Source organism: Notolepis coatsorum, assembly GCF_963971535.1.
Source record: "Notolepis coatsorum genome assembly, contig: SUPER_8_unloc_1, whole genome shotgun sequence".
In the NCBI taxonomy this organism is placed as follows: domain Eukaryota; kingdom Metazoa; phylum Chordata; class Actinopteri; order Aulopiformes; family Paralepididae; genus Notolepis; species Notolepis coatsorum.
In genome coordinates, this window is record NW_028174873.1 from 1,594,321 (window position 1) to 1,615,561 (window position 21,241).

Here is a 21,241-nt window from a genome sequence, read left to right on the forward strand (position 1 = left end):
CCTTGTTTCACTTCTCTCCCTGCGGTTACCGAGTCTGGAGAGGAACTCTGTAAAAGAGGCTTTAGTGACAGATATTGAAGGCACGTGTTCTGTGGCTTTGTCTGAACTGTCCTGGCCCAAAGGAAAAGTGGCAATACCTACTGTAACGGGCGTTTACACACGAAAAGCCTGTTGCAAAGTATTTTCCGATCAATATACAGTTTTATTCATTTTTTTTGTCGTTTTGTTTTTCTCAACGTAAATGCAAACTCAGCGCGGCGGGCCGATGTCCGATAAGCTAGTCTACTCATAAATAACAACGTGGTCCAACAAAGACTATAAATAGAATATAATTTCTTAATAATACCCGCCATCTCACTGCCATTATCCTGCTATTGTAATACATACATATCAGTCGACATGGTGGATTCATTCAGGTAAGTGACCGCTAATCTTATAATCCTGTATTAAGCTGCTCTTATCTACGGTCATGGAGCGGAGACTAATGGCTCTGTGGGGAACAGAACGGCGTGTGTCTGTAGTGGCCATCTGAATGAACCACGGTATGGACGCAGCAGTTAAGGAGGGGAGGAGAGACTGGGGGGAGGTTAAGGTTAAGACTGCTCGTCCATCCAAGTCCTCTCTGTCGAAAGAACGCTGGCTTCCTCGTCTTTTCTTTGTTCGCAATAGACAGGATGCTATACAGATAAAAAGGGGGTCTTTCCTTGTGTGAAACTTGGTAATTTCCTTTCTGACCATCTGGTGGTTTTCCACCGAGGTTTCGATAATGTTGTTGTCCTAATGTATGAAGAGGATGGGTCGGCATCGTCATTGAAATGTGAAAAAAAAGAAATGGCTTCCCGGACTAATCCCGTCACAGGATGTACTGTAGCGTTGTCTCCCGGTGCCGAATCACTTCTGTGACCTAATCCTCTTCTTATAATTCCAGATGTTGTCAAGGAAACGGACATTGTTCAACATCTCGAGGCGGAGAAAGTCGGAACGTTCCATCCACATTATGCTGTTTATCGTGGTAACCTCGTCAAACTTTCGGAGCCTCGTCGGCACCGAGCCAACATTCGTTTCCGTGACATCGATTCCAAACGTTCTACGGTGGCCATTTTAAGATGTACCGGCGAAAATAACCGTTAAAGACACACAGGGTCCATTCCAAAGGTTTAAAACAGCTTCCCTTCCTCTGTCCTCCGTCCTCGATTCCTCCGGGACCCAGAAACCACACAAAGTCCCACACAAAGGCAGCCCGAGGTTTCCTTGCTTGTCTCCTCTAGTGTGTGCTTTTCAAAGACCCCCCCCCCCCCCCCCGCCCAACAAATAGCACTTCAAAATGGCACTTGACTGAACAAGGTCGTTCTATTTCTTCAAACCTGTGCTTCTCACATTCGTTTTTCTGCATCTTTTCCTCGTTTCCCCCGTGATGCGTCACTGAGGAGCCGAGGATGAAACAAACGCGAGGAAGAGGAACCTTTGGAAAGGACCCGCGGTTTTGAACGGGGAACGTTCACCATTCTATCAATTCTGATTCTCTACGCAGGAAACACTTTTCTACAAGTTGCTGCGAGCACTGGGAGCTGCGTGCAGCGCACCGGGGGGGCTTAGAATAAGAAACACTTCAACTTACGAAGAAAACAAAAAAAGGGCGCTTTGAACGTGATTTCAATAGTCACAATAACGACAGCGGGAAACAACAACCTGCTACTAACAGAACAGGAGGTGCTTGGAGGACAGCAGGAGCAGAAAGTCCCTAAGAGCAGAACTTTATAGGTGTAGCGTGGGGCGGGTGGGGCGGTGGGAGATGGGGGGGGCATCGCCGGGTCATCAGGCCGTGGTGTCGTGGGGCAGTGCCATCCCTGGCCTCCTGGCGGGGCAGCGCTGGGGGTACGGCAGGGTGTGGCAGGAGCGTGGCAGGCCTGGCAGCTCCCTGGGGGCTCTGCCCACACACCTCCAGCCCAACCTGGGGCTCCCACACACCATCCTCCGGGTTCGCCTCCCCGCCTGGCCCAGCAGCGAGGCCGCCTGGGGCCACAGTGGGTCCGTGAAGCCGGGGGAGCTAGGCTCCTGGCAGGCGGGGACGCGGGATTTAGGCCTGGGCCTCTGGGGGGCCTCCTCTCGGTGGGGGCAGCAGGACGCTCCCGGCCCCCGGTCGGGTGGATGCGTGGCTGGGGCCAGTGTGATCCTGCCCTCGTCCCCCAGCGAGGGCCCCAGCAGGGCCAGGCTCGTCCGGTCCGTGAAGGAGTCCATGCGGTCTTCGTAGCCCAGGTCGCCCGGCGCCGAGCACTGCTGCAGGGGCCAGCCGCCGCGCCCCTTCCCCCCCACGTCCACGTTGCTGCCCCCTCCCCCGCCGCGCCGCTGGCCCCTCGCCGGCTCCTCCTCCTCCCCCTCCCCCTCCTCCTCCTCCGCCTCCGCCGCCTCCTCCTCGTGGACCACGCGCTGCTCCACCACCGCCGCCGCCGCCTCCTCCTCGTCCTCCTCGGCGGGCGGGGGGCAGCGCGGGTCCCGCAGGAAGACCACGATGGCGGTGATGTTGTCGCTGGACCCCGCGTCGCGCGCCGACGCCACCAGCTTGTGGGCCACCATGGTGGTGTCTCCGGTGTTCTCCAGCAGGTGGTCGCTGACCACCCTCACCGCCTCGTCCGGCTCCACCGTGTCCCAGAAGCCGTCGCAGGCCAGGATCAGGTAGTCCTCCGAGCCGTCCAGAGGGAACACGCTGTGGTCGGCGTCGCCACAGATGTAAGGCTTGTGCTCCGCGTCACCTGGAGGAAACAGAGCGGGTGAGAGAGCGACGACCACACGCGGCGCTTTTCCCTTTCAGACTCAGTTGACGTTCTAAATCAAATAAAATCAAATGTACAGATGCAGCACTGAACAATCTAACCTCTGCTGCTGCTCTGCTGCTGCTCCACCGCTCCACGGGCCAAACTGATTTTGTGACTCCTATTGTTCTGGACCGGGCCAGATTTCACACCTCCACTGCCTCCCACTGGCTGGGGAGATTTTCATCTTACATTTGTATTCGTGCCAAACGCCCCAGCTCCATCCGATTCCTTTCGCTTTTTTCACTGTTTACTTATCATGCATTGCAACACTAATATATGGGCAGTACCCCAAGTCAGACTGCCCATATAAAAATTATCTTGGGGGTCTGAGGGCAGTAGCCCCCGACCCCCTCCCTGGGGGAGCACTTAAGTTAAGTACCCTCCCTTTGTTCACTTTGGGAGCCAGCCACCAGGCCCCGAAATATAACACCTGAGTGCTAGTTCTTTTTTTTTTCACTTTTTCTCCTCCTGTTTTTCTGTGTTTTTAGTCATTTTAGTCAATTTAGTCATTATGCCAATTCCCCCCTCCCCTTCCTGGTCGTTGCTCGCATGTTCCCCCCACTGGTCGGTCTAGGGAGCCCTGAAGTCTATCAGATGCTTCCTCCGAGACATAGGAGACAGCCGGCAGCATCTTTTCACCTGACAGCGAGGACTCTCATTGGTGGTGAGGTGTAACGTGTGGGAGGCTCACACTACCCTCACCATCTCCCTCCCTCGCTGTGCAGGCGCCCTGATCGACCTATAGGAGTCGCTGTTTACAACGACCAGAATACCACCCCACCGGCTTCCCTCCCGCTGACTCTGCCAATTGAGCCAGTATGACGGCCGGCCAAGCCGGAGGCAACGCTGACAGCCGGATTCGATACGAGTGTCTCTCGCATTGGTGACGAGCGCTTAGCCCGCTGCGCCACCCAGCCGCCACACCTGAGTGCTAGTTCTATAGTGGCAGAGGAGCAGCAGACCAGCAGCAGAAGTGGTTTGAATTTTCAGTGCTGCATCTGTATTTGTAAAGCCCACAATCACACGTTAATGTCCCCATGGGCTGGACAAGTCTTCTTTAATTAAACAGGTCAAGAAGAAACATCACAATAAATCAAGAACAAAAAACCCATCATGAAATCCAAAGCAACACTCCCAGACATACCCCAGCGAAGGTAAGGAAAAACTCACTAAAAACCTAGCAACTGGAAAAAAGCACCACAGGCAATTAGGGGTGTAACGGTACACAGAAGCCACGGTTCGGTGCGTACCTCGGTATTGCGGTCACGGTTCGGTACGATTTCGGTACAACAGGAAACAAATATTTATAATTATTATATATTTATAATAATTATTATAATTATTATTATTAAAAATAATAATATTCTATAGGCTTGCCGTAGTAGTCAGTGATACTGGTGTAATTCTGTGTTCAGGCATCCACAGAGTAAATTAATTGCCTACTGCACCTTTAACAACAACTTAGTTTCACTTTCACTTATAGAGAGGATTTAACTTCACGTGAAGCCGAGACTGAAGAATACTAGAGAACAGATTACATGTTACACAACAATGGCAGAGGATTATCAATATTTTGGATTTAAACAGTAGCAGGCAGCAGCAACTGGAGAGGAGCTCAGATGATCTGGTGGTATGTTGTGCTTTTATTTTTTCTCCGATCAGCTGTGAGACTCCGCGGTCCGGCGGAAAAGGTTGACGTGTGTGTTCACGTGCGCGCGCGTGTGTCTTTTGGTTAACATTATTGGGCGAACAAGAAAACAAAAAAAAAACTGCAAAATTGTAATGACCCTGCTGTGTTAAACATTTAATTAATTCATCATGATTTTGTTTTAGGGACAAATAGGCTGTAGTAAACAGGAGAGGAGGAGGGGAGAGCCGAGTGCAGATGTCAGTGCGCGCTGTTGTTAATTCTGTCCGCTTGTCATCTGAGACGTATTCGGCGTATGGCTGGATGTACCGCACCGTGACGGCCGTACCGTAAATTCGCGGGACGAATACAGGTACCGTTACACCCCCACAGGCAATGTGGAGGAGAGAAACCTTAGAAGGGCCGTTCAAGAGGGGATCCCCCTTCTTGGATGTCGGTGTTAGTAGTGTTGTTATTCTATTGTTTTCTTCCCACAATTTTGGCGTTATTGGTGTTTTCTGGTTTCTAAGTAGAGTGGGAGGCTGAGAGGGAGACACATGCCAGAAGGTTCTTTATTGATTGTTGTACTGTAGAACTATTTTATTGCACTGCACTATTGCCACCATAATTACCACTATAATCTATTACAGTACAATCGATTTTTATATATATATATATAGATTTTAATAACAGAAATCTATTACAATCTTTTAGTTTTTATTTAAATGTATTTAATTATTCATAGATTGTAATGACAGAAATCTATCAAAATCATTCCGGGAGGTTTCAATATCAATTCTCTGTATAATTATGGCATTTTTATGTTCATTTTATGCCTATGTCTATTTTATGTCGACATCACTGCTTTGATACACTTTGGGCTGAAATTCTTGTATGAAAGGTGCTATACAAATACAGTTTATTAATATTATTATTATTATTATTATTATTATTATTATTATTATTATTGAGACAGTAGGAAGGCTGAGGGGGACATAGAGTAGGACACAGGAGAGAAGGTTCTGGTGGTGGACACATAACTAATGGGAAGGCAAACTACAAACTGTACAATACAGTATTAAATGTGTGGACACCTGTTCGTAAGCTAAAGGACTGAACTGTAGTTCACCCATGGCTCTGGAAGTCGGTATTTGAGTATTAAATGGGGGTACAACTGTCGATACAGTGGGTGACCGAACTGTAGTTCACCCATGGCTCTGGAAGTCGGTATTTGAGTATTAAATGGGGGTACAACTGTCGATACAGTAGGTGACCGAACTGTAGTTACCTATGGCTCTGGACACAGACAGGCTCCCGTTAACCCTCCATGTGCCGAACCAGATGACACAGCCTCCCAGGGCCTCAATCCGCTTCTTCTCATCCTGCAGACAGACAGACAGACAGACAGACAGACAGACAGACAGACAGACAGACAGACAGACAGGCAGGCAGGCAGACAGACAGACAGACAGACAGACAGACAGACAGACAGACAGACAGACAGACAGACAGACAGACAGACAGACAGACAGACAGACAGACAGACAGAGAGACAGACAGACAGACAGACAGACAGAGACAGACAGACAGACAGACAGACAGACAGACAGACAGACAGACAGACAGACAGACAGACAGACAGACAGACAGACAGACAGACAGACAGACAGACAGACAGACAGACAGACAGACAGACAGACAGACAGACAGACAGACAGACAGACAGACAGACAGACAGACAGACAGACAGACAGACAGACAGACAGACAGACAGACAGACAGACAGACAGACAGACAGACAGACAGACAGACAGACAGACAGACAGACAGACAGACAGACAGACAGACAGACAGACAGACAGACAGACAGACAGACAGACAGACAGACAGACAGACAGACAGACAGACAGACAGACAGACAGACAGACAGACAGACAGACAGACAGACAGACAGACAGACAGACAGACAGACAGACAGACAGACAGACAGACAGACAGACAGACAGACAGACAGACAGACAGACAGACAGACAGACAGACAGACAGACAGACAGACAGACAGACAGACAGACAGACAGACAGACAGACAGACAGACAGACAGACAGACAGACAGACAGACAGACAGACAGACAGACAGACAGACAGACAGACAGACAGACAGACAGACAGACAGACAGACAGACAGACAGACAGACAGACAGACAGACAGACAGACAGACAGACAGACAGACAGACAGACAGACAGACAGACAGACAGACAGACAGACAGACAGACAGACAGACAGACAGACAGACAGACAGACAGACACACAGAGAGAGAGACAGACACACAGACAGACGGACACAGTTAGCCTATTAGAACAGAATATGGTGACGTTGACAGCAATCACAAGGAGGTGTGTATGTACGTGCATGCATGTGTGTGTGTGTGTGCGCGCGTGCTAACTCAGGTCAGTGAGGTGTGTGCATGCATACGTGTATGTATTTGTACATGTGTGTGCATATGTATGTTTCTGTGACTGTGTGTGTGTGTGCATAATGTGTTTGTGTGTGTGTATGATTCTGTATGTGTGTACGTGTATATGTGCGTACATTATGTGTGTGTGTGTGTGTGTGTGTACAGTATGTGTCTGTCTGTGTGTGTGTGTCTGTGTGTTAGTATGTGTGTGTATATGTGTGTACAGGATGTGTGTGTGCGGATCCGAGGACTTGACATGGACCACACACATTGACAGTGTTGTGAAGAAGGCACGACAACGCCTCTACTTCCTCAGGCGCCTAAGAAAGTTCCAAGTCAGTCAGAAGATCCTTAAGAACTTCTACTCATGTACAATAGAGAGCATCTTGACCGGCAACATCACCTCCTGGTTTGGGAATAGCACTGCACAAGACCGAAGCAGACTACAAAGAGTGACACGTTCAGCCGAACGCACAATTGGAGGGGGGCTCCCCACCCTCCAGAACATTTACAACAAGCGGTGCAGGGGCAAGGCTAAGAGAATCATTAAAGACTCCAGTCACCCGAACAACTGCCTCTTTGAACTGCTGCGGTCAGGCAAGCGATACCGGAGTCTCAAGGCGAGCACAGAAAGACTCAGAAGAAGCTTCTATCCCCAGGCCATCAGGCTGCTCAACGAACAATGAACACTACACAACAACAACCATCAAACGCACACACTCACTTTAAACAAATATAGCACACACCCACTTTAAACAAACACACTGTAGCACCCACTCCACACACTTTATAGCACACACCCACTTTAAACAAACACACTGTAGCACCCACTCCACACACTTTATAGCACACACTCACTTTAAACAAACACACTGTAGCACCCACTCCCCACACTTTATATTTATTGATGAAGGATTGCACTACAACTCGTACACCTTACTGTAAATTGTACCTAAATTGTACCTCATCCCATTTCTGCTTTGCACTATATAGTATTGTACATTAGTACACTGCATAGTATTGTATATTATATGATAACTCAGTTACGTCTATTCTGCATCGAACATTGTACATATGTCTATACTGAACACTGTGACCTCATTTTCTACTTCTAATTTACATGTGTCGTATATTTCTAAATGAAAACATGAATAAATGCAACTGTACAAAATAATACTGGACATGCTGTTGGTAAACTGTAAAGGAGCGACCGGGGCTCCAGGAGAAATGGTGTCCGTGACCACCAGGCCTACAGAGGGTAGAGGCAGGTTGACTCCCCAGAAACAGATGGCTGACTTTAAGATAATCAATGACCCCTCAAGACTATATTGAGGTAATCAGGAAAGGAGTTGGTATTTTAGTGTACTGGCCACTGTGAGAAACCCTCCCCCTGTCAAATAGCTCCGCAAGGCCACAGAGGTCACTAAACCAAATAGCCCCATACGTCAAACAGGAGACCATTTGGCATTCTCCCCCACCTAGATTTGAGATAGAGATTGAGAAAAAACCCCGTTCCCAACAGCACATTCTAAAGGGAAGTGGTGACAGCTGGCACACAAGAGATAGTAGAAAAACCGTTGACCCTGTCTAAACCTCCCCCGGGCCAACAAACACATTCTGCAAGCACAAGCAGGAGGATGTGGCAGAAAAGGACACCAGTCACCCATTAACTATAGACTAAGTAACAAGTTAACCAGGAGTAAGACAGAGGTAGTAAATAAGGTTAAAGAAAAGGTTACTACTAAGAGAACAGACAAACCATCAGCAGGATGGAAACATTTAATAAGGCAATTTCATAAGTTACATATAGGCATAACTCTTAGAACAATTAGAATAACTTAGTCACAATAAAGAATAAAAACTCTTAAATACTAGAAGGTAAAACTATACAAATATTGGTCATCAGGAAATAAAGTGTTCTATTAAAGGACGGAAATATGGTTTGTTGTCAGGACACAGAGTAGCCTGTTTCTTATTTAGACTGTGTAAAACATTGTGTCACAAGAACAGTACGACGTGTCACTCATTAAAGGACCCCCTAATAAGGTAATGGCTAAAACTGCTAAAACGGGCAGACAGATTCTATGGTGAAACGTTGTGTCAGCATACGAGGCTGACGTGTCATCGAGCGAGGAGATCCGTTAGCCAATGAGAAGACCGCTAGAGTCTTTGAGACGTAACAGTACGTTTCAGAGACTCGACCACGGGGGGCTGGGTCTTTTCTCCTATATAAGACAGGCATGAAATAGGAGACGAGGAGAAGCGCTGACACACCAGAAAGGACACGCCACACACACAGGGGACAGGCCCTGGGAGGCAGAGCCACACAGAACTCGAGAGCCGAGCAAGACACTCAGAGGAGACGGAGAAGGATCCCTGGAGAGCCGAGCCTGAGACACAGCGAGAAGGATCCTGAGAGCCGATGACACAGAGAGCCATTGAGACCAGATGACCGAGCCGAGGTTCATAGCAGACTCCGCCGATACGAAATCGAGCGCTCCCTGCCTGATCGGCGAGGAGACCAGGTTGCCTTGACAACCAGACCAGCGAACCACGAGAGAGAAGGCGCGTGTTGGCCTGGAAACCAAGACAACAACGAGAGAACCGCACCGGAAGAAGAAAACTGCCACATGAAACAACAGCCACATGAAAGAGACGATTAGATTGAATGAAAGAGACAATTAGATTGAACCAAAGAGACGATGTACTTGTTGATTCCTAAGCTGTGGTATTAATAAACAACCGCCGCCCGTTGATTTTGACCACGTCGTCAGTCTCTCCTTACTTGAACCGAACATCTGAGAACTACCTAACCAATGCAGGAGAAGGGTGATATAGAAAACTATACGATCAATGAACTTAGATAGAGATAAATGAAGAACAGAAAGATACTTCAATTGGTCCGTGACCCGTGCTACATTCGACCAGAACCGGTTGGAGACGACGGAAAGCTACTTCTGGAAGATGGACCTCGTTGACGCCTCTACGACTGAAATAAGATAATCGTCACCACTTCGACAGGCCAGCAGGACTAGGTAAGTAGTGATGGCGTTTAAGGTTGGTAATGGTCGAAGCAGTCTCGCATTTTGGGGTTGCTATTGCATTAGGTAGAAATGAGAGGGACCAGGATAAAGTTGGTGTTGGAGGGGATCGGGGTTCAGGGTTCACAACCTGACTCTGGTCTCAGCCACACGCCGGCGCTGCACTTAGGAAGCGTAGGGGATAGGGGATGTTCGGTTAGGATGGGGATATAGATCTCTATGTTTAGTTAGCTTAGGAGATTAGGCTAGGGATAGGAAAAATATTTGAGGGGACCGGCGTAGAAGCGGTAGAACGGGGATTGGTCACAGATAGCGGGACGTGAGACTGTGAGTGACGGAGTGGTTCATTAGAGGGTAAGGTAAAGAGTTTAATGAGAGAACCGTGATGTAGTACAGGGGTAGCCTGGTTCCACGAAGAGAACAGAGAACGGAGTGTAGTGTAGAGTACTGAGGACAGAGTACAGGGTACGGATAGCATAGAAACAGAGAACAGGGTGATGAGAAGAGGATAGGGTTCGGGCTAGGATGCTATAGAGGCCACACTTAGAATCGGTACGACGGAGTAATGGACTTTGGAAGACGTTCCATAAGCGAATTACCAATTCTAATCCGACGTCATTTAGGCTCAGATTGGCTAAGGTCGATATCTGAAGAACATCAGCCGCGTGGAGGAATGAAAACTCTTCACGGGCTACTATACATGAATGGAGTGGGTTTCTCAGGGGTATAGCAACGCGGACTCAGTAGATATATGAAGCACTTTGGAAGTAGATACTGCACAGGTGATTAGAACATAGGAGGATATTGTGTGAAAAAAGCGAGGAAATGCGTTTGGAATGAATGTGTACAAATGAATGGTATGTTTAGGAATGGGACATTGTTTTGCTTAGTATATGTGTTTGGATGGATGAATGTTAGGGGCTCTGAGTGAATGCCAAGATATTTTTTTGTATTATTATAAACACTGGTGGTCAAGGCGGCAGCAGGAGAAACCGCACCCCTGTCCGGAAGGAGAGGCGTTTATTTAGCTGCCAGTGTTAGCTGGCGCGACGGGACTAGCGTGTGGTCGCTGTGTTGCGTTGTCGAGTGAATTGAATGAATGGCATGTGTGATGGAACCTAGATGATGTGAAGTGTGCGTTGAAATTTTTCAAAACGGTGGTGTGGAAGTCTAAAAGTAATGTAGTAACGATCAAAGAAAACGGGGATTTTCGAGCTGATGACGTCACTGGGAGCGTCGGAGCTTGGGGTGCGTTTAATATACTGTGTATTTCGGTCAGGCGGGGCCAATCGGGCGAGCGTGCTAGAATAAGGATAATGATATATGTTCTGTGAACGGGGGCTAAATAGGATTAAAGTTATGTTACGGGGGAAAGCAGGGGTTGTGTAAACGTCGCAATGTGTTGTGCCGCTCGGATCAACAGGAGACTGGGCCGTTTAGGAGGAGTGGTGTTGGATGCTAAGCTAAGCTAATAGGAGCTAGCAGCACTGAGCTAACGAAGCTAAGATGCTAAGCTACCTGTGCTAACAATATAGCATGATTGAACTCTCGGGGAAGTATCGCGTGTTGCTACTCTTTGCTGGCGCGGGATCTTAGAGAGGCGGTGGACAGGGACTTCCGGTGTAGGGGATTCTGGGAATTGTAGTTTTGTGGTTGAGGTGGAACATCAAGTTGGCGTCTTGGTGTGGTACGGCGTGATGACGCACTTGCGGGGGAGGCGTGGGCGCCTCCTGCAGGACGTGGTGAGAACTGTGGTGCAATAGGGGTGATGAGCGTACGTTCCAGTGGAGGGCAGTGTTGCCTCTTTGATAGTTACACCTCTCCTTCACAGGTTAACGTGGTGCAGTAAGCAATAGGGAACAGTTGTGATTATTATAGGTTTTGAGTAGCGGCCATCTGTGGGGATTTGGGAATTCTTTATGTTCGGTTTTTTCAGTTGTTGATGATGAATGTGTATACTTGTTTGATTATAAATCTGTATTTGTTATGGGCCAAGTATGATGGCGTTGGGTGATGGGATTTGGCGTGAACCCCCCCCCCCCCCCCCCCCTTTTTCCTCTGTCTCTTCCTTCCTCGTTCACACTCTCTCCCTCCCTCCCTCCCTCCCTCCCTCCCTCTCTCCCTCCTTCCCTCCCTCCCTCTCTCCCTCCCCCCCCCCCCCGCCCCCCTCCGCTCCATCCCTGTCTCCCAGCTTGACTTTGTGGGATGACAGGTGCGCAAAGGGAGTTTTGTTGTTGCCTTTATGGTGGGCTTGGAGTGTTGGTTATATTAATATAGTGTTACTTGCTAAAATAGGATTACGTAAGGATAAATAGAATATTCATGGTCGTTCTTTTGGTCTGATTGAAGTTAAGGTTGGATTAAGTTAAAGTTGGCAGCAGATGATGGTGATGTGTTTGGAGCCCTGTGGGTAAACGGGACCAGGCGATACGGGGTATTCTGCTGATTGAGTGTAGACGGTTTTGGTAATAGTTAATGTTGCGTTGTGTGCCCCCCCCCCCCTTTCCTCCCCTTAGTCCCTGTATCCCTGTATCCCTCCCTCCTTTTTTCTTTTCCCTTCGCCCCCCCTCTGTCTCTCCTTGTATTTCGCCCGGTGGTTCTCCATCCCTAGATTGCGGCGTATGTTGTGGGTTATTGGTTTGTAGGTTTATTTGAACTGCGTTGTTATTGTGTATGTGAAGTAGGTACCGGATGGGCGTTGGCCTGTCTAGGTGCTGGTGGTGGTAGGATGATTTGTGATATTCCTTGGTGGGAAGCTTGGGGTGTTTTCGTTCGGATTCGCGACTGGAGGAAAACGCTTTGGGCTGAAGACGGACGGTTCTTTGTGTATTCAAGGATCTGAAGGATATTGCGGTGGCATGGTGCGGGTGTCCGTGAATTTATTAACGTGGCCAGCTGTGCTATGTGTCGGTCAGGGTTTTAGTGATCTAAGTTGCTAAAGGTTTATTGTTTTCCCTGATTGGTGGTTGGTAGCAGTAGCAACACTGATTAATTTTTATTAAGTGTTGTGAGGGGGTACAAGTGTGTGTGTAAGGAGTGAATGAAATTGATGTTGTATGAGGAGTGAAGCAAAAGCGAATAATACATTTAGTCGATACGCTAATCGGAATAATACATTTAGTCGATACGCTAATCGGGCATTTAAAAGTAAGAAATAAGGTTAGGATGAACAGATTCATCAAGCAAAGAGAGATTAGAATCAGATGAAGGACCAGGTTTACAAAGGATTATTAGACAATGGATAGGAATGGGACTAATGATTATATTTCCCAGAAAATCAGGTGGAGAGAACACACAGGGGATTGGAAACCTCCAGTGTTCCTGTTGAAGGAACGGACAATCAAGATAAGCTGTATCGTTATTTTCAGATCACACTGTGTCTCTCTAAACATTTTAGTATAGTGTTGCCCGACATTTCCAATGCATAACGAATAGTGGAAATAATAGGGAAATGCCACTGTATTAAGTCTGGATGTTTTTGCTTTCTTTCTGTACAGGTGCTCGGCTGAACAGGAGCTCTGGACGATTTCCATAACCATCTAGGGGAACGGCTGTAATGAGCCTTGGTATAAGTATGAATGATAAGCCAGTTATCAATCCTTGTCTGCACAGTAACATTTTGACAGTGTGAGTGTTTTAACTCAAGTAAGTAGAAATAGTGAAAGACAGAGAAACTTGTTTTTTCGAACGGTGTTACAGGAGTGTTTGAAAGTGGAGTGAATGACAGTAACATAGGAAGTTCACCTTAGTGGAACATTGATAGGAATAACTGAAGCGTTAGATGCAATAACAATAGAATAACAACAACAACAATATGGAGAAGGGCCTTAGTGATCAGGCCATTGGGGGGAGAAGGCCGAGAGCCTCTGCAGACATTTCCCAGATAGACTTTACCAGTGATAATGATCTGATTGATTGGGACTTCTCTCATGTGACCAGTACGACAGAAGGACTTGAAATGTTGACTTTGGTTCCAATACAGGGGAGTGAACCAGTGACAACGGTGTTACTCCAACCAGAACCGATTCAAGCTGGAGTGTCCATTGCAGGCGACTGCGGTTTAACCAAGGGGCAGAAAAAGAGACTGAGGTTACAGCAGTCCCACGAAGTCCACTCTGGCTGGATGGCTGGAACTGAGACCGACAGCAGGTATGGAATACTACACGAACAGTTTCTACAGCCCACCCGTTTCCCATGTCCACCCTGCCCTCAGCACCAAAGCCAAGATGAGAGGCGGAGCCCAGCGATGGGAAGTCAAACCGCCAGTGCTGAGATGGGGGAAGAGGCAGCATCCTATAGACAACAGAGAGCGTTTGTGACAGCGTTCGAACAACACAAGGCAGTTCATCGAGATCTGATGAAGACACAGCTGGAGATCGGTCGGGCCTCACACGTGACTCAGAGACTGGAACGAGAACTGGCAAGAAAGGCTGCGCTACTAGAAGCGACAGCGGTTGAGATCATGCTTCGAGCGTCTGACCTAGGCCGCCGTGATCAAAGAGTGCCCTGTGCTCCGTTGCCCGGACAGGGAACTGGGCCGCAACAGGGTGAGCAGAACCGCAGGAGGGGTGAGTTTCCAGGCCCCTCCCAACAAGAGAAGGCCCGAGGAGAGGCAGCGGAAAAGGACAGGTATGCCCCTCTCTCCTCCAGGCAACAGGACATGCGCCCAGAGGACGGGAGAGGGGTTGACCTGGCGAGGACTGTGGGATGCCAGCCGAGAGACTGCGGGAGTCGTGGTAAACTGGAACCCCTGGGATGGCCGGCGTCGGCTGTGTGCTGGAATTGTGGGGAGGTTGGCCATTTCGCTCGGTCATGTGACAAAGGGTGGAGGGCTCAGCAAACGTCCAGTAGGAAGCGAGAGTCCAAACAGAGTTGCTGGAAATGTGGAGAGTTGGGACATTTTCAGAGGGGGTGTAAATAGGGGGTGTCTGCATAGGTCATAGGTTAATTAAGAGCAAAGCGGAAATGCACAAATAAAGCCTTATGGGTGCTCGAGTAAATAGAGTTATTGATAAATTAAAATGGAAAATTAGACTGATTAGAATAAGGATAGAGATGAGGATACATAGATAAGGTTTGATTAGGTGTGCAAGTTACTAAAATGGTTTGGAAGACTAACCAGGGTAAGTTGGGGCTGTTGATGGGATGAAGTAACTGGGAAAATTGCATGGATTAATCTAAACTAACAAAATTTATGGTTTTAGACAGGAACAATGGAACATATAATATTAGACAGAGTTAGAAACAAAGGACTATTTATAGTAGTGATTACAATACTTGATCAAAGGGTGGTCAAAGTTGAAGGAGTTGAAGGAATTAAAAAAAAAAAAAAAAAAATATATATAAAAAACCACAATTATTATTTCATTACTTATTTTATTTCTTTTTGGATTTCTAATTTTGCTGTCTTAGTTTTGCGGGGGTATTTATGCCTCTAGATAATAATTCATTTAATTTATATAGCGCTTCTCAATAACCCGAAGTCGCTGACAGTAGTCGGGAGCAGGGGTACAAACAAAGAGACGAAAGCAAAGAAACAAAACAAAACAACAAAGAAACAAAAACAAAGGAACATGAGACCATGGGGGGAACGGGGGAGACAGCCTGATGGCACAAAAAAAAAAGACTAGAGACATATCGATCAGGTTGGAGGGGAGGGGGGGGTTTAGGGGTGGGGGGGGGTTGAAGGCAAGGGAGAACAGGTGGGTTTTGAGGCGAGCTTTGAAGGTGGAGAGTGTAGGGGAGTCTCTGATGGACTGGGGGAGGGAGTTCCAGAGTCGGGGTGCAGTGCGAGAGAAGGCCCGATCTCCGAAGTTTTTAAGCTTGGATGTCGGGACAGTGAGGGAGGCAGTGGAGGAGGACCGGAGGGAACGGGTTGGGCGGTAGGGGAGAAGGAGATCAGTCAGGTAGGGGGGGGCCAGGCTGTGGAGGGCTTTGAAGGTGAGGAGTAGTGTTTTAAAGTTAATGCGGTGTTTGATCGGGAGCCAGTGGAGGGAGTGGAGGACAGGAGTGATGTGTTCGCGGGACCGGGTGTTAGTGAGGAGGCGGGCGGCTGAATTTTGGACCATTTGCAGTTTATGGAGGGAGCGGGAGGTGATACCAGTGAGGAGGGAGTTGCAGTAGTCCAGGCGGGAGGAGATGAAGGCGTGAATGAGGGATTCAGCAGCGGGGGGGGAGAGGCAGTGACGGATTTTTGCGATGTTGCGGAGGTGAAAGTAGGATGTTTTCACGATGGAGCGGACGTGGGGGTCAAATGAGAGGGTGGGGTCAAGGAGGACACCAAGGTTGCGGACTAGGGGGGAGGGGGTGATGGTGGAGTCGTTGATGGTGAGTGTGATGGGTCCGGATCTGGTGAGGGTGGTTTTGGTGCCAATGATGATGAGTTCAGTCTTGTCACTGTTGAGTTTGAGGAAGTTGTGGGTCATCCAAGTTTGGAGTTCGGTGATGCATGATTCAATGTGACTGAGGGGTGGGCTGTGGGGGGATTGTGTACTGATGTATATTTGGGTGTCGTCAGCGTAACAGTGGAAGTTGAGGTGGTATTTGCGAATGATGTGACCAAGGGGGAGAATGTAGCAGATGAAGAGCAGGGGGCCGAGGACTGAGCCTTGGGGGACCCCCTGTGTGACTGGGGAGGGGGGGGAGGTGTGGCCGGAGAGGGAGATGAATTGGTGTCTGTCAGTGAGGTAGGAGGAGAACCAGTCAAGTGCTGTGCCCTCAACACCCAGTTGGTGCAGCCTTTGGAGGAGGATGGAGTGACACACTGTGTCAAAGGCTGCACTGAGATCGAGTAGGATCAGGATGTTGAGGGCACCGGAGTCAGCGGAGATGAGGAGGTCATTGATGACCTTTACCAGTGCAGTTTCGGTGCTGTGAGCGGGACGGAAGCCAGACTGAAGGGGTTCATATAGGGTGTTGGACTGGAGATGGGAGTGGAGTTGGGAGGCAGCAATACGTTCCAGTGTTTTTGAGAAAAAAGGAAGATTGGATATGGGGCGGTAGTTGGAGAGGCTGGATGGGTCAAGAGTGGGTTTTTTGAGGACAGGGGTGACAGCGGCGAGTTTGTAGGGGGAGGGGACGTGGCCTAGGGATAGTGACTGGTTGAAAAGGGCGGTGAGGTGGGGGATGAGAGCAGGGAGGCAGGCTTTGGTGAGAGTAGTGGGTAGGGGGTCAAGGGAGCAGGTAGTGGTCTTGGAGGTAGTCATGAGGTCCATGATGAAGGAGGAGTCAACTGGGGCGAAGGCAGTAAAAGAGGTGGGAGGGATGGAGTCAGGTGGGGGAAAAAGACTCCAGATGTAGAATCTGGAGGGTTGTGTCACTTTTGGGGTTGTGGTAAGGGTTGGGGGAACATATTTCTCTGTCTATAGGAAGCTCTGTAGGTTTTTGGTCGCAATTTGGCCAGTTAGTGTTCATGTAGAGTGCAGACATGTGAATTTGATGATTGACTTATGGGAGGCTCTGCACCGGCTTGTTGAAAGCTGGCGGAGTGTGTGTGATGTGTGTTTAAAGGGACTGTGGTTTGTTGACCATGCACGTAGGTTCTGTTGGTGATTGGCCTCGTCTAGAGCTGACTGTCCGGACCGAGGAGCTGTCGGGAAACAAGGTATTTGAAAGTGAAATAATGGTTATTCCACTGTCAAGGGTGGAAGTGGTAGTTGTGTTGATCTTAAGATATTTGATCTAGTAAAACAGTACAGCACAAAACCAAATGAGACAAAGGTGATTTGATTGAATAAATAACTTAAGAAGCTGTGAAATACATAGATAATTGATTGGAGAAAAATTTATTGTCAAAATGCAGAACAGTAAAAATGTATCTGCGAAAATAAATGTTTCCAATCTATTGTGTGTTTGTAAATAATAATCCAAAATGCAAAAAAGGACAGAGGGAAAATCGTTTCCTTCTGTGGAGAATCGGAGCAGTACCAGAGACCTGCATACAACGAAGAAAGAGGCGGTGATTAGCACAAGATACAACAAGAAGAAAACGGTCAAAAACGAGTTAGCAGTAAAGGCCTTAGGAGGTTGGAATAAGGATAACTGACAGGGATGAAAGCGAAGAATAATTGAGGCCTCAGTGGTCTTTTCAAGGAGAAGAGATGATTTATGTTTGCTTGTTTGAATCTCCCTCGAAGTTTAGAGTGTTAATATTTTAGTGGTGTGATGTATTAATCTTTTCTTGCAGAGTCCATTACACAAAATAGACATTTAAGCTAATTACATGGATAAAATAGTCTAAACAAAAAAGCTATTATTGAAAGAGTGTTTCTTGTAAAAACAGGAACAGCTTTCTTAGACTGGATGTCGTAATAATAACTGATAAAGGTGTATAACTGTGCAAGAAGAAGAGGTAGGTGAAATTATGATTTTGTAACTGTACAGATGGAAAGGGGTTTTGTAGTTCGATTTGGGTAAATTTTAGATTTTTTTGAAAATTTTAGAAAATATTAGCAAAAATTATGATTATGATTTTTAACATGTTTAATTTAGAAAATGTATGTTGTATAGTGGGTTATTAAACCCCCTAAGGGTGGATTGTCGTATATTTCTAAATGAAAACATGAATAAATGCAACTGTACAAAATAATACTGGACATGCTGTTGGTAAACTGTAAAGGAGCGACCGGGGCTCCAGGAGAAATGGTGTCCGTGACCACCAGGCCTACAGAGGGTAGAGGCAGGTTGACTCCCCAGAAACAGATGGCTGACTTTAAGATAATCAATGACCCCTCAAGACTATATTGAGGTAATCAGGAAAGGAGTTGGTATTTTAGTGTACTGGCCACTGTGAGAAACCCTCCCCCTGTCAAATAGCTCCGCAAGGCCACAGAGGTCACTAAACCAAATAGCCCCATACGTCAAACAGGAGACCATTTGGCATTCTCCCCCACCTAGATTTGAGATAGAGATTGAGAAAAAACCCCGTTCCCAACAGCACATTCTAAAGGGAAGTGGTGACAGCTGGCACACAAGAGATAGTAGAAAAACCGTTGACCCTGTCTAAACCTCCCCCGGGCCAACAAACACATTCTGCAAGCACAAGCAGGAGGATGTGGCAGAAAAGGACACCAGTCACCCATTAACTATAGACTAAGTAACAAGTTAACCAGGAGTAAGACAGAGGTAGTAAATAAGGTTAAAGAAAAGGTTACTACTAAGAGAACAGACAAACCATCAGCAGGATGGAAACATTTAATAAGGCAATTTCATAAGTTACATATAGGCATAACTCTTAGAACAATTAGAATAACTTAGTCACAATAAAGAATAAAAACTCTTAAATACTAGAAGGTAAAACTATACAAATATTGGTCATCAGGAAATAAAGTGTTCTATTAAAGGACGGAAATATGGTTTGTTGTCAGGACACAGAGTAGCCTGTTTCTTATTTAGACTGTGTAAAACATTGTGTCACAAGAACAGTACGACGTGTCACTCATTAAAGGACCCCCTAATAAGGTAATGGCTAAAACTGCTAAAACGGGCAGACAGATTCTATGGTGAAACGTTGTGTCAGCATACGAGGCTGACGTGTCATCGAGCGAGGAGATCCGTTAGCCAATGAGAAGACCGCTAGAGTCTTTGAGACGTAACAGTACGTTTCAGAGACTCGACCACGGGGGGCTGGGTCTTTTCTCCTATATAAGACAGGCATGAAATAGGAGACGAGGAGAAGCGCTGACACACCAGAAAGGACACGCCACACACACAGGGGACAGGCCCTGGGAGGCAGAGCCACACAGAACTCGAGAGCCGAGCAAGACACTCAGAGGAGACGGAGAAGGATCCCTGGAGAGCAGAGCCTGAGACACAGCGAGAAGGATCCTGAGAGCCGATGACACAGAGAGCCATTGAGACCAGATGACCGAGCCGAGGTTCATAGCAGACTCCGCCGATACGAAATCGAGCGCTCCCTGCCTGATCGGCGAGGAGACCAGGTTGCCTTGACAACCAGACCAGCGAACCACGAGAGAGAAGGCGCGTGTTGGCCTGGAAACCAAGACAACAACGAGAGAACCGCACCGGAAGAAGAAAACTGCCACATGAAACAACAGCCACATGAAAGAGACGATTAGATTGAATGAAAGAGACAATTAGATTGAACCAAAGAGACGATGTACTTGTTGATTCCTAAGCTGTGGTATTAATAAACAACCGCCGCCCGTTGATTTTGACCACGTCGTCAGTCTCTCCTTACTTGAACCGAACATCTGAGAACTACCTAACCAATGCAGGAGAAGGGTGATATAGAAAACTATACGATCAATGAACTTAGATAGAGTTAAATGAAGAACAGAAAGATACTTCACATGCTATACTATGTTATTTGATACCATCTTGTCTAGCACAGTCTCTGGAGCGTAACAGTAAGAAGCATTTTGTATGAAAGTATTCTGTACTTCTGTATGACAACTATTAAAGAAACTTGAAACTTGAAACTTGTGTTTGTGTTAATATGTGTATGTATATGTATGTGTGTGTGTGTGCATGCTAACTCTGTCAGGTTAGGGAAGTATGTGCATGCATGCAGGTGCATATTTTAGTGTGTGTGTGTGTGTGTGTGTGTGTGTGTGTGTGCGTGTGTGTGTGTGTTCGTGCGCGTGTGTGTATGTGTATGTGTATGTGTGTGTGTGTGTGTGTATGTGTGTGTGTGTGTGTGTGTGTGTGTGTGTGTGTGTGTGTGTGTGTGTGTGTGTGTGTGTGTGTGTGTGTGTGTTCGCGCGTGAGTGTGTGTGTGTGTGTGTGTGTTACCTCTCGGTCAGGCTTGTGAGGCTTCATCAGCTCTACAGCTTGACCCTTCCTCACCAGCATGACCTGGGAGTCCCCCAGCCAGGCCACGTACAGACTCCGCCCCCTCAGGAAGGTCACCACCCCCGTCGTGCCACAGCGCATGTGCTGCCACACACACACACACACACACACGCACACACACACACACACACACACACATTTCAATGAGTAATGTATGAAGCAGAGCAGGGGTTCGCCTTCTGGCTCCCAGTGTGCCTGAGGAAGGACATGCAGTCGACTAGGGCTGAGCCCAAACGTTCGAACGTTCGAAACCTTCGTTCATTACGTTGGCATTCGAATTCTAAATCAACATTCGATTTTTTTTTTTTTATTAATTAAAAAAATTAAAAAAAAATATTCATTCTGGTTTTTCTTCACAGTTGCAGATAAAGATTAGGCTACACTAATATTATAGTATTACAATAAACTGATGAGTTATATTCATTAGAAAGTTGATTTAATTGATTTAGTTGGGCTGGGTCTGGGGGAGCGCTCCGCCCCCAAAAAACG

General features: G+C 47.4%; 1 protein-coding gene across 1 annotated transcript in view; it reads right to left on the reverse strand.

The window, feature by feature from the left end:
- Positions 1 to 1,483: 1,483 nt before the first annotated feature.
- ppm1e (protein phosphatase, Mg2+/Mn2+ dependent, 1E) overlaps positions 1,484 to 21,241 on the reverse strand; it is a 184,448-nt gene continuing 164,690 nt past the window's right edge. The window contains exons 5-7 of the mRNA XM_084338364.1: positions 20,693 to 20,836; positions 5,729 to 5,822; positions 1,484 to 2,750 (exon numbers count right to left, since the gene is read on the reverse strand). Of these exons, the coding sequence (XP_084194490.1) occupies positions 1,816 to 2,750; positions 5,729 to 5,822; positions 20,693 to 20,836 (1,173 nt within the window). The 3' untranslated portion in view covers positions 1,484 to 1,815. The remainder of the gene's footprint in view (positions 2,751 to 5,728; positions 5,823 to 20,692; positions 20,837 to 21,241) is intronic.